Source organism: Microtus pennsylvanicus, chromosome 20 (genome assembly GCF_037038515.1).
Source record: "Microtus pennsylvanicus isolate mMicPen1 chromosome 20, mMicPen1.hap1, whole genome shotgun sequence".
In the NCBI taxonomy this organism is placed as follows: Eukaryota; Metazoa; Chordata; class Mammalia; order Rodentia; family Cricetidae; genus Microtus; species Microtus pennsylvanicus.
In genome coordinates, this window is record NC_134598.1 from 37,816,537 (window position 1) to 37,829,878 (window position 13,342).

Here is a 13,342-nt window from a genome sequence, read left to right on the forward strand (position 1 = left end):
ATGATTTAGAAAAAAATCCCAAATGTATAGATATAACATTGGTTTAAGTAAACATGGACTCAGATGGGTGAGTATTCATTTAGGAAATCTGTTTAGCTTTTTTATATATATAAAAAAACCTCAAGTTTGATCCCCAGAATCCTTCTCTATGACTTTATTAAAAGCATGTTTTGTGATTCTAGCAGCAATTCATTAGATGTTTAGTATTTTAAATACAATTTTTGAATAGTTCTTTTAGAGAATGGACAACCAATTACTTATCGCCCACTACTAATAAGTAACTTCCCTTCATCTTACCTCCCTCTCTCCCTCCCTCTCCCCTCCTTCCCTCCCTCCCTTTCCCCTCCTTCCCTCTCCCTTCCCCTCACCCCCTTTTCTCCCTCCCCCTCCCTTCTTCTACCTCTCCTCCCTCCCTGTCCCTCCCTCCCCTCACCCCCTGTCCTCCCTCCCTATTCCTCCCTCCACCTTTCCCCCTCTCCTCCCTCCCCCTCATCCCCTTTCCTCTCTCCCTTCTCTCCCTCTACCTTCCCTCCTTTCCTTCTTCCCTCTCCCTCCCTCCACCTCTCCTCCTCTCTTCCCTCTCCCTTCCCTCCTTCCTCCCCCTCTCCTCCCTCTCCCTTCTTTCCTTTCTCCACCTCTCCCCCTCTCCTCCCTCTCCCTTCCCTCCTTCCTCCCCCTCTCCTCCCTCTCCCTTCCCTCCTTCCTCCACCTCTCCCCCTCTCCTCCCTCTCCCTTCCCTCCTTCCTCCCCCTCTTCTCCCCTCCCTTCCCTCCTTCCTCTCTTCCCCCCCTCTCCTCCCCTCCCTTCCCTCCTTCCTCCACCTCTCCCCCTCTCCTCCCCTCCCTTCCCTCCTTCTTCCACCTCTCCTCCCTCTCCCTTCCCTCCTTCCTCCACCTCTCCCCCTCTCTTCCCTCTTTCCTCCTTCCTCCACCTTTCCCCCTTTCCTCCCTCCTCCTTTCCTCCCTCTTCTTCCTTCCCTCCCATCATGTCTGTCCCTCCTCCTTTCTTGCTTTTGCTCACCCGCTGTATACAGAAGGCCAAAGTTGAGAGGTATCATGTTGAGGTGGCTGACCTTCAGTTCCGGTTAAGGACTAAAATTAGATCCCTGTGGAATATATATCCACTGACGTCTGGTGGAGAGTGTGGGCATAACCTTGACTGGCTAGAAAGACATCATCCAAGGGAGTTTGCTTTGACTATAAATATTCCTTGAACATCTCTCTTGTTTAAAAATTTAAAAATTCCTATGACTTTTGTGTTGTAATCTGTAACGCACATTTAACATGCACACCCCACATCCCAGTATTATAGTGTCGTTGTGGTCCAGAAGATACATGAGGACTCTGACATGGGACCACCAGGTGAATGCACAGAGTCCATTTTAAGATTAGGATCCTATCCTGTCCCTCAAGCGGTACTGATTGATTCCAGTGACTCCAGATGAAGTAGCAAGGTGGTCAGGATGGGGAAAATAACAAGGGGAAGTCCATGTTCATTGAGGAGAACGTGGCAGACTGTAAAGAGAGCGTATTTCAATACCACTGCAATAGAAGAGCAAAAATGTTAAAAAGAAAAGGTGAGAATTGTAGGCCTGTGTTTAAGGACTGAGGTCTGTGTAAGAGTGGTGAGAATCAGTCACCATTTCCCTTGACTGTCCTAGGCTAGTACAGAGTGGTGTTCAATGTTGGGAACATCCGCTTTGGCTTTATTTCTTGTGTCATATACGTGTCCTCTCCTTTCATTCTCCCTACAAACCACTAAATGGATGTTCTTGACAGATGAGGAAATGAGAGGAGCTTGTCATTGTACCCGAAGTCAGAGCACTGGAGCTGAGACCAGAGCTTTAGCGCCCTGTTGAGTGTCTGTAGCTCCCAGTGCATGTGTGTGTGTGTGCTTGCAGACATTCGGTGCATCAGACACACTCAGGGAAGAGCAGAGATACATTACAGAGCCTGCCTCCCTCCAGGTTGATACGAGAGATGCGTCTCCACAGATAGTGTTCAGTTCTGCAGCCATAGAGATTAAGTTCTCTGGACCCAAAGCTGTAAGAGGTTACTTCCTGCTTTGGGATGGTTTTGAAGATAGGACTAATTTAGCAAGGTGAGCAGTTGAGAAGACTCTAAATATATAAAATGAGAAGGCAGAGAGGTTCCTACAGATACTTAGAAGTTACTGGGCCCACCCCAAGGATATTGTGACACTAGTAATTGAATATATAAGTTTTAGAAAGGTCATTACAGGCGCTCTGAGCTGTCTCTAGCTATTGAGCTGGCTTGTGTTTTATATGACGTGACCACTGTGGGGCTATGACAGAAAAGTTTGCCCTCAGCACTGTTGTCTGCGGCCAGGCTGTCCGTTTGAACACAGGGAGGCTCTTGGCTTCACTCTCTGCCAGTCACCGTCCTCCCGGTTAGTGCTCTTTGGAGTAAGTCCACTCTCCACCAGACGCTCCCCCTGCACACCTCCACGTTTTTCTTCTGTGTCTTGAGAGCTCTGCTGCCCCCTTTCCCTGCTTCCAGGCAGACTTTAGAAATGTCTTTATCAAGGTCCTAGCGATTTGCTGTCTGCATGTGGAACAGCTGAGCATTCGTCCATAAAACGCTCTCTTCTGTCTCCTAGAACACCCACACTTCTAAATTTCCTCTTAAAGGCCAGCCATGGTGTTGGCTTTTCCAGGGCTCTTGTGCCTTCTCTTTCTGTTTTTCTCCATGCGGTCGGTCTAATCCAGTCATAAGTGAAATGTTCCTGCCCATACAGAAAGCATAGCTTTGATGGCTGCTTACAGCTCTACCACGTACATTCAACTTCCTACTTGACATTTTTATAAGCATTTCAGACGTATTGTGACCTTATATAGAGTTCTCCAAGCCTGTCCTTTCCCTAGTCATCCCTTCCTTTGTAAGTGTGTTGATGAAGCCAGAAATCTTCTCCTGGTGTGGGAGAATTGTCTGTATTCTGTCAATCACGTTTTAAATAAACGCTGATTGGCCAGGTAGGAAGTATAGGCGGGTCAACCAGACAGTAAGTAGAGGCAGGGCGATGAGAACAGGAGTATTCTGGGAAGAAGGAAGCTCTTCCCGCAGTCCAGCCCAGACCACCAAAGAAGCGAGATGTAATCTGCTTGGCTGAGAAAAGGTACCCAGCCATGTGGCTATAGATAAGAATAGTGGGTTACTGTACGTTAAAGGAGCTAATACCTTCGTAATTATACCTTCGTACCTGAGCTAATGGGCCAATCAGTTTATAATCTTATGGAGATCTCTGTGTGATTTTCTCTGGGACTAAATGGCTGGGGGACCGGGTGGGACAGAAACCCCAACAAGCAGACCCACAGGTTACATTCTCCCACACAGCAGGTCCTGTCAGTCCCCTGCCACCACCCCAGCTGAAGTGTGCTTACTCTTCTCTAGTCTCTTCTCAGTAAACAACCAGCCTGGTTTGGTTTGGTTTTTAAATTTTAGCTGGGTTTAGTTCTTCTTTACTTAAACTCTTTAGTGACTTTTCATAGCAGTTGAGCTAAGTCTGTAAAGACTCCTCATGGCTGGTTCCTGCTTTCCTTGAGTTCCGTCTCACTGCACGGGCTTCCAGCACCGCAGACACACCTGGCTGCCCTCTGCGCCATCTAAGCCATGTGTTCACAGTTTCTCAATCCAGAACCAGGCTGCCGTTTCTCCAGCTACCTAGAGCCTCTAGCCCCCTCCTTTACAATGATTCGTAATGTTTTAACTGTTTATTTTCTGCTTTCTCCAGCTACCTAGAGCCTCTAGCCCCCTCCTTTACAATGATTCGTAATGTTTTAACTGTTTATTTTCTGCTTTCTCCAGCTACCTAGAGCCTCTAGCCCCTCCGTTACAATGATTCGTAATGTTTTAACTGTTTATTTTCTGCTTTCTCCAGCTATGTAGAGCCTCTAGCCCCCTCCGTTACAATGATTCGTAATGTTTTAACTGTTTATTTTCTGCTTTCTCCAGCTATGTAGAGCCTCTAGCCCCCTCCGTTACAATGATTCGTAATGTTTTAACTGTTTATTTTCTGCTTTCTTCACCAGCCTGTGATCTGCTCAGCCTCAGAATTTTGCCTTTGTCCACCCCCTCACCAAACACACACACACAGTACCTTGAAAATCTTACTCCCGTGTGCTAGGTGGTTGATGAGTGTTTCTCAATGAGGGAACTGATTGTGCTCCTTGGGAGACGGTTGACAATTTCCATAGACTTTTTCTTGTGATGAGTTGGTGCCCTGCTGGTGCGTTACTAACATCCTGTAGAAATTGAAAGTTCCTGTAAATGTCCTAAAACACAAAGCAGCCTTCTAAACAAAGAATTTTTCTAACCCAAACTGTCAGTAATACAAGAAACTTCTGTGCTCGCCGCGTTAACATAGCTTATATTTTCCCATAACTATCCACTTGACTCTGAATCCCTTAGACCTTTGCTGTTGTCTCTCCTCACCACCTGGGATTTATGATTGTGGCTAAGGAGAGGAACACGGGAATGTTCAAACTAGGCATGGTAGAACTAGCCCCCTGTCTTTTGGTGTTAAATAGAAAAATGACTACTAGACTTTGCAGTAGAGTATGAAATCTATATGTACAAAGCCGGGCGGTGGTGGCGCACGCCTTTAATCCCAGCACTCGGGAGGCAGAGGCAGGCAGATCTCTGTGAGTTCGAGGCCAGCCTGGTCTACAGAGCTAGTTCCAGGACAGCCAGGAGCCAGGACAGGCTCCAAAGCTACAGAGAAACCCTGTCTCAAAAAAACTAAAAAAAAAAAAGAAAAGTGTTTTCTTTATAGTTAAAACGAAATTTGCTTTTAAAAGTTTTAGAGGTCACCTTCTAGGAGTGCACAGATAATAATAGATTCATTTGCATGTTCATGTTCTCTTCGTAGTTTATCTTGCTTGTTTCACAGCTGAAGCCAAAGCTGACTTTAGTTCTGCAGATGCATAAAAAACCTGCCATTGCCAAGCTGGGTATGCATTAGTTTTTCTGGACAGGCTGCATTTCATGCTAAAGCTGCAGTGACAGCATGAATTGCAGCCTGCATATCCATTTAAAGCTGTGTTTGTGAAGTCCTGGAGAAATGGCTTAGCAGTCAAGAGTGCATACTGCTTTTTTAGAGGACCCAAGTTCAGTTCCTAGTGCCCACATGGATAGTTCATCCCTGTCTGTAACTCCGTTTCCAGAGCATCTAGGGCTCTTTTCTGGCCCCTGAGGCTACCAAGCATGTACCTGATGCACATACTACATGTAGGCAAGATACTCATACACATGAAGTAAAAATCTTTTTAAGAATTGTGTTTATGCCGGGTGGTGGTGGTGCACGCCTTTAATCCCAGCACTCGGGAGGCAGAGGCAGGCGGATCTCTGTGAGTTCGAGGCCAGCCTGGTCTACAAGACCTAGTTCCAGGACAGGAACCAAAAGCTACAGAGAAACCCTGTCTCGAAAAATCAAAAAAAAAAAAAAAAAAAAAGAATTGTGTTTATATAAGAACCCTGTAGCAATTGGGAAAATGTTTTTTAATGTCAGGAAACAAAATTAGGTATGCATGATTATAATTGTTTGTTAAAATAATATATTATTAAAATTCAAATAACTTGACCCAGGGTAAAGCTCTTTGGTATATAGAACATAGTATGGTTGTATTATTTTTATTATTATGGTTTTGAAGTTTATACGTTCATGCAATGTGTTTGATCACACTCGTTTCTTTACCTAATTCCTCCTGGTCCATACCCCTGCTCAACTTCTTGTTGTTTTTAAAAATGTTTCTATTTCAAACAACATAGGCATCTAAGTAATCTAAGCCTCCTGGAGAAGTCTCCTGTGGGGAAGCCTTTGCTCACAGCAGCAGACGCTAATGTTTGCAGCCTGGGAACTCCCATGAGTCTTGTGGCTGTTTCCTGTGCTCCACTTGCTCTGTTAACAGTTACAGAAAAATACAGTAATGAAAGTCACCTTGAAGGACTGTTTTTATGTCTGTTTCATGACATTGCTTATCAGATGCTTTGATATTATTCCCATTATGCAGGTGGGAAACTGAAGCTCAGAACATAACTGTTGTAAGTTGAACACCATGTCTAATTATACAACTAGAACCCCAAAGGAACTTAATGGCAAAGTCAGATAGTAAGGAAGATCTTCCTGATTCAAACAGCATTGCAGTACATTTTATTTTATAAAAACAAGTCCTTGTGCTGCCAGACAGCTTGTGTTGTTGAGGCAAACCATAGGAAAAACCAGGACAGATGTACTGAATACAGGATAATAACCACACATTGTGGCTAGGATATTCCTTGGGAAGGAAGAATGTTGGAGGTTAAACTGGTTAGGGAAAACTTAAAGTAAAATTTAAACTTCGCTTAGAAAATGACTGAACTGCAGGCAGAGCGGGATTGGTGCACACAGAGGGGAGAGGGTCAGAACACCAGAGAGCTGCATGTGAGATAATTGGCCAAGAAGTACAGACTCGGAGGGCACCTTGTTCCAACAGTTCAGAGAAAACTCGAAAGACAGGGTAGGCCAGCAGGAATGCTGTGTACATAAAGGTGTTTGTTCCCCAGAACTCACATGTTCACATGTTGGAAGGAAAGAACCAACTTCCAGAGTTGTCCTACGACCTCTGCCAGTGTGCATGCACACAAATACATATTTTAAAAAGTTTAAAGACAGATCAGAGGATCTTATATGCCAAAGTGGAGACTGTAGGATGTTTTGTCTCATGAGACCTGTGCTAAATCTTTATCACATGCCAGGTGTTGATCTAAGGGCTGTGTGTGTGAGATTAAAGATAAGTGCAATGTCCAGAGAAGAAAAGTGACTGAACCAAGTTCATACCAGGAGAAATACAAGAGGCAGGATTTGAATCCAGACAAGTAAAATGCCCTCTCGTGTTCCTGATTACATCATCCTGTTCTGGTTGTAGTGGCCTTGGTAAGATGAACAGGTTTCGAACCCAGAGTGAACCTTAAACATGTATTGTGCCTCTCACATGGTTGGTTTCCAGTTTTCTTTAAGAAAAGATGGTGATTCAACAACAATACCCATTCCCTGGCTGTAGATGTGTAGGCACTGGAGAACTATTAGGCACTTATGCTTAAGTTTTTCTTACTGGGACTTATACTTTGTCTTTGTAGGCATACAGTTTTAAGAGTAAAATCAATTTGAATATTGGTCTGTAGCTCAGTGATAGAGCACTTATCTGCCACCCACAAAGCCCTTGGTTCAGTCTACAGCACCACTACAAACTTGATACATACTGGAAAAGTCATCCATGCAGTTAGATAGAGCCATAGAGAAGGCTGCCTCTTCAGCCCCTTGCTTGGTTTAAACATAAACACCCAATTTTTCTGACTGATCCAAATGTGGTACACAATTGTTTTCTTCTAAAATCCTTTGAGTAGAAATTATTGTGTCCAGTAAAATAGTAAGTCTATCTATTAAATACCCCTTGCTTCTTTTATACGTTTTCTTTTATGTGTTTGTAGTGTGTATGCATGTGTGTATGTGTTGGATATGGATGCATATTTATGTGCAGGTCTGCTGTGTGTGTACCCAAGATTGATATCACGTGTCTTCTTGGTCACCCTTCATCTTACTTATTGAGACAGGGATCTTGTTTGAATCCAGAGCTCACCTGTACACTAGTTGAAATAAGCAGATTGGTCCAGCAATGCTGTTTCTGCCCCCTGTCCTCTGGAATTCTAGGCAGACTGCCATGCCCACCCAACACACATTGAAGTCTAGGGCTCCAGGCTCTGATCCTCATGTTTACATGAGAAGCACTTACACCACCAAACCACCTCTCCAGTTCTACATGTTCTTAAGTACTTGTATTTTCAGAAAGTAAGTTGACATCTAAGAACTGACGTTACACCACCAAACCACCTCTCCAGTTCTATGTGTTCTTAAGTACTTGTATTTTCAGAAAGTAAGTTGACATCTAAGAACTGACGTTACACCACCAAACCACCTCTCCAGTTCTACATGTTCTTAAGTACTTGTATTTTCAGAAAGTGAGTTGACATCTAAGAACTGACGTTACACCACCAAACCACCTCTCCAGTTCTATGTGTTCTTAAGTACTTGTATTTTCAGAAAGTAAGTTGACATCTAAGAACTGACGTTACACGATGGTAAAAAGTTGCCTACAGTCACTGTGTGAAGTGTCGTCGTGAGATGACGTGCTCGGGAGAAACTAGATGGCAGCTGCTGGAAACCAGAGCTCTTGTCTTTCGTTCCAGGAGATGTGTGGTGACCTCTAGGTGTAAAGTATAAACTCTGCAGGCCTCTCTGACTTCGTAGACTTTCTTCTTAGGTCTGTTTGTAGCCGTGGCTATTCAAGTCACCTGCATGCTGTCTTCTTTCTTGTGTCTGAAGACTTTTATAATTGTTCTTGTTTTGAGTTTAGAAGGTAAAGATATCTGTGTACTATACCACATTCACATGTTACATTTTATACTTATTTAATTCCATAGTTATTTTCTTATTCTTTTTCATTATGTGTATGGGTGTTTTGTTGGTACATATGCTTTCACCATGTACATGCAATGCCCACGGCGGCCAGAAGAGGCGTTGTATCTCTGGAAATGTGTTACCGATAGGTAGGTGTGAGCCTCCATGTAGTTTCTGGGAATCAAAGCCAGGGCCTCTCGAGCAGCCAATGTTGAGCCATCTCTTCAGTCCTGTATTCCAGACTGGAGACTGTATTGGTTTCATGTACAGAAAGACATACAATTTCTTTCTTGAAAAAACTGTGTGGTGATAAAGATTATTTGACTTTACCCCAGGATCCATACATACCACATGAGAAATAGTATGCACAATGTGTGTGTGTGTGTGTGTGTGTGTGTTAAGTCTGGCAGATCTGAAACAGAAGCAGTTCCCTGTCCCATGTAATTCTAACTGCCACACTGTAGCCCTGGACGACACCCACTTAAAACACTGCCTTAACAGTGACGTAAAGGCATTAAAAGAAAGCCATGGTACCAGATGAGGCAGGGTAGAGTTGACATGGTTATATAGTGTTTTTTTTTTTTAACTTGTCTAGTAGAGCTCCTTATTACCTTTAGAAAACATTTTATTGGAATAGTATTTCTGTTAGTTAATCAATAGCCTGTATCTGGACGTTGCACATGACCTGGGAGTCTTGGCAAAATCATGTTTGACCCCATGTAGCTTCTTTTTGAAGAGCTAAAGTCTAATGATAGGCTAATAGAAACTTCATTTTAAAAATCCTACTGGTCACCGGGCAGTGGTGGCGCACGCCTTTAATCCCAGCACTCGGGAGGCAGAGGCATGTGGATCTCCGTGAGTTCTAGGCCAGCCTGGTCTACAAGAGCTAGTTCCAGGACAGGCATCAAAAACTCCAGAGAAACCCTGACTCAAAAAAAAAAAAATGTTACTGGTGCTGGAGAGTTAGGTTAAGAGCACTGACGTCTTCCTGAGGATCTGGAGAGTTAGGTTAAGAGCACTGACGTCTTCCTGAGGATCTGGAGAGTTAGGTTAAGAGCACTGACGTCTTCCTGAGGATCTGGAGAGTTAGGTTAAGAGCACTGACGTCTTCCTGAGGATCTGGAGAGTTAGGTTAAGAGCACTGACGTCTTCCTGAGGATCTGGAGAGTTAGGTTAAGAGCACTGACGTCTTCCTGAGGATCTGGAGAGTTAGGTTAAGAGCACTGACGTCTTCCTGAGGGTCTGGAGAGTTAGGTTAAGAGCACTGACGTCTTCCTGAGGGTCTGGAGAGTTAGGTTAAGAGCACTGACGTCTTCCTGAGGGTCTGGAGAGTTAGGTTAAGAGCACTGACGTCTTCCTGAGGGTCTGGAGAGTTAGGTTAAGAGCACTGACGTCTTCCTGAGGGTCTGGAGAGTTAGGTTAAGAGCACTGACGTCTTCCTGAGGGTCTGGAGAGTTAGGTTAAGAGCACTGACGTCTTCCTGAGGGTCTGGAGAGTTAGGTTAAGAGCACTGACGTCTTCCTGAGGGTCTGGAGAGTTAGGTTAAGAGCACTGACGTCTTCCTGAGGATCTGGAGAGTTAGGTTAAGAGCACTGACGTCTTCCTGAGGATCTGGAGAGTTAGGTTAAGAGCACTGACGTCTTCCTGAGGGTCTGGAGAGTTAGGTTAAGAGCACTGACGTCTTCCTGAGGGTCTGGAGAGTTAGGTTAAGAGCACTGACGTCTTCCTGAGGATCTGGAGAGTTAGGTTAAGAGCACTGACGTCTTCCTGAGGGTCTGGAGAGTTAGGTTAAGAGCACTGACGTCTTCCTGAGGATCTGGAGAGTTAGGTTAAGAGCACTGACGTCTTCCTGAGGGTCTGGAGAGTTAGGTTAAGAGCACTGACGTCTTCCTGAGGGTCTGGAGAGTTAGGTTAAGAGCACTGACGTCTTCCTGAGGATCTGGGTTCAGTCCTCGGCACCCACGGGGCAGCTACAGGGGACGGAAACCCTTGGCAAAACACTAATACACATAAAATAAAATTTAAGAAAAATCTTACTTGCTGTGTCTGCAGATATGTCTTAATAGAATGTTAACACTTACTTGGTCTGTATTTGAGATTAAGTTTGAGAGATGCAGACCTGCAGTTTAAGAAGATAGCTCACAAAGAATTTTGAGGCTGTTTTATTAAATTTGGCAATACAAATACTTTTGAAACATAAGATTAAGGGCTGGAGAGAGAACTCAGCTGTTAAGAACACTTGCTACCCTTCCAGAGGACCAAAGTTTGGTCCCAGTACCCACACCTGGTGACTCACAACTGCCTGTAACTCCAGCTCCAAGGGAGCCAACATCCTCTTCTTGCCTCCCCGGGCACCCACACAGAACTATGGACCAGTTCTCCACTTATAGCCTTACCTCTTGGGAGGAACAGATGTGTTTTGCCCTCTTTTCCTCTTTGCCCCAATACTATGCCTTTTAAAGCCCTACTAAGATTAAAGTTATGCAAGATACTTTAGTGATTTAAGACAAAAAAATGTGATTTTTAAGTAAGAAAAACAATGGACTGAGAAGGCAGTGACTGCATCCTTCAGTTCCTCCAATGCTGCAATCCACTGCCCAGTGCAAGCTCCTCACCCTCCCCGGCCCTCAATTTCCGTATCTCTAGAAGTGAAAGATGTGTACTAAACAGAAGTTGCCTTCTGGTTCTGATGTTTTTGAGATTTATATAAAAAAATAGAGTCCTTTTACAGCCAGATCTTGAGCCTACACTGTTTGAAGTAATATCAGCCAGATAGTGATTTTTGCGTACTTGTTGTTTTTCAGAAACTCTGTGAAGGCATATTTAAAGTCCTTGTAAAGGACGTCCCAACAACCTGTCAAGTGTCCTGCCTGGAAGTGCTCCGCATTCTCTCCAGAGACAAAAAGATTTTAGTTCCTGTAACAACTAAGGAAAATATGCAAATACTGCTGAGACTAGCCAAGCTGCACGAGTCAGATGATTCTTTGGAGAAGGTGTCAGAGTTCCCGGTTATTGTGGAATCGTTAAAGTGTCTGTGTAACATCGTGTTCAACAGTCAGATGGCCCAACAGCTCAGCCTGGAACTGAATCTCGCTGCAAAGCTCTGTAACCTCCTGAGAAAGTGCAAGGACCGAAAATTTATCAATGACATAAAGTGCTTTGACTTGCGTTTGCTCTTCCTCTTGTCACTTTTGCACACTGACATCAGGTCACAATTGCGCTATGAGCTCCAGGGACTCCCGCTGCTAACCCAGATCTTGGAAAGTGCCTTTAGCATCAAGTGGACCGATGAGTACGAGTCGGCCATAGACCATAATGGACCTCCTCTTCCACCTCAGGAGACAGACTGTGCCATCGAGGCCCTCAAAGCTCTCTTCAATGTGACAGTAGACAGTTGGAAGGTGCATAAAGAGGTAAGGTTGGGAGGAGCACACACATCCACTGGAATCAAGGATATGGGTTGCTACACAAAAGAATGCTAAGTTGGGAAATGAAAAAGTGTTCCTTCACTAGTTGGTTCTCCAAACTGCAAGGTATTTCTTAAGTTGTAATCTTTCAAGGGCTGGAGAGATAGCTCAGCGGTTAAGAGTACTGGCTGCTTTTCCAGAGGACCTGGATTCTGTTCCCAGCACCCACTTGGTGACTCACAACCATCTCAACTCTAGTTCCAGGGGATCTGATGCTCTCTTCTGGCCTTCGTGGGTAATAGGCCCACATGTGGTACAGATACACATGCAAGCAAAACACCTATATGCATAAATAAAATAAAAATAATGGGGTAAAGAAAGAATAGAGTCTTCCTAGTTCTATAATCTTATCTTTTTTGAGTGACAGCCTGGGGAGAAGCAGCAGGCTAGCAATAGGTGTTTGTATTGACTTCCATCTTGGCAGTTAAGGTAAACCCCGTCAATTGAGCTTCGCCAACCACAGCTGATGTCTGTCGGGAAGAGTAAAACCATTGAGTGCACCTGTCACTGCGGTCCACAAGGTGTTAGGTTGTAGTTAGTGCACCTGTCACTGCGGTCCACAAGGTGTTAGGTTGTAGTGCACCTGTCACTGCGGTCCACAAGGTGTTAGGTTGTAGTTAGTGCACCTGTCACTGCGGTCCACAAGGTGTTACATTGTAGTGAACCTGTCACTGCGGTCCACAAGGTGTTAGGTTGTAGTGCACCTGTCACTGCGGTCCACAGGTGTTAGGTTGTAGTGCACCTGTCACTGCGGTCCACAAGGTGTTAGGTTGTAGTTAGTGCACCTGTCACTGCAGTCCACAAGGTGTTACGTTGTATACCTGTCACTGCGGTCCACAAGGTGTTACGTTGCAGTGAACCTGTCACTGCGGTCCACAAGGTGTTACGTTGCAGTGAACCTGTTACTGCGGTCCACAAGGTGTTAGGTTGTAGTTAGTGCACCTGTCACTGCGGTCCACAAGGTGTTACGTTGTAGTGCACCTGTCACTGCGGTCCACAAGGTGTTACGTTGCAGTGAACCTGTCACTGCGGTCCACAAGGTGTTAGGTTGTAGTTAGTGCACCTGTCACTGCGGTCCACAAGGTGTTACGTTGCAGTGAACCTGTCACTGCGGTCCACAAGGTGTTACGTTGCAGTGAACCTGTCACTGCGGTCCACAAGGTGTTAGGTTGTAGTTAGTGCACCTGTCACTGCGGTCCACAAGGTGTTACGTTGCAGTGAACCTGTCACTGCGGTCCACAAGGTGTTAGGTTGTAGTTAGTGCACCTGTCACTGCAGTCCACAAGGTGTTACGTTGTAGTGCACCTGTCACTGCGGTCCACAAGGTGTTACGTTGCAGTGAACCTGTCACTGCGGTCCACAAGGTGTTAGGTTGTAGTTAGTGCACCTGTCACTGCGGTCCACAAGGTGTTACATTGTAGTGC

The 13,342-nt window shown here is 44.9% G+C and overlaps 1 protein-coding gene across 7 annotated transcripts in view; it reads left to right on the top strand.

Moving 5' to 3' along the window:
* Positions 1–13,342, top strand: part of Ric8b (RIC8 guanine nucleotide exchange factor B) — a 99,870-nt gene that overhangs the window by 20,447 nt on the left and 66,081 nt on the right. For all 7 annotated transcript variants that reach the window (XR_012908659.1, XM_075954734.1, XM_075954738.1 and 4 more), the window contains exon 3: positions 11,256–11,864. Coding sequence is in view for 6 of the 7 variants with exons in the window: in XM_075954734.1 (XP_075810849.1) it covers positions 11,256–11,864 (609 nt within the window). In the remaining variant the exon portion in view is untranslated. The remainder of the gene's footprint in view (positions 1–11,255; positions 11,865–13,342) is intronic.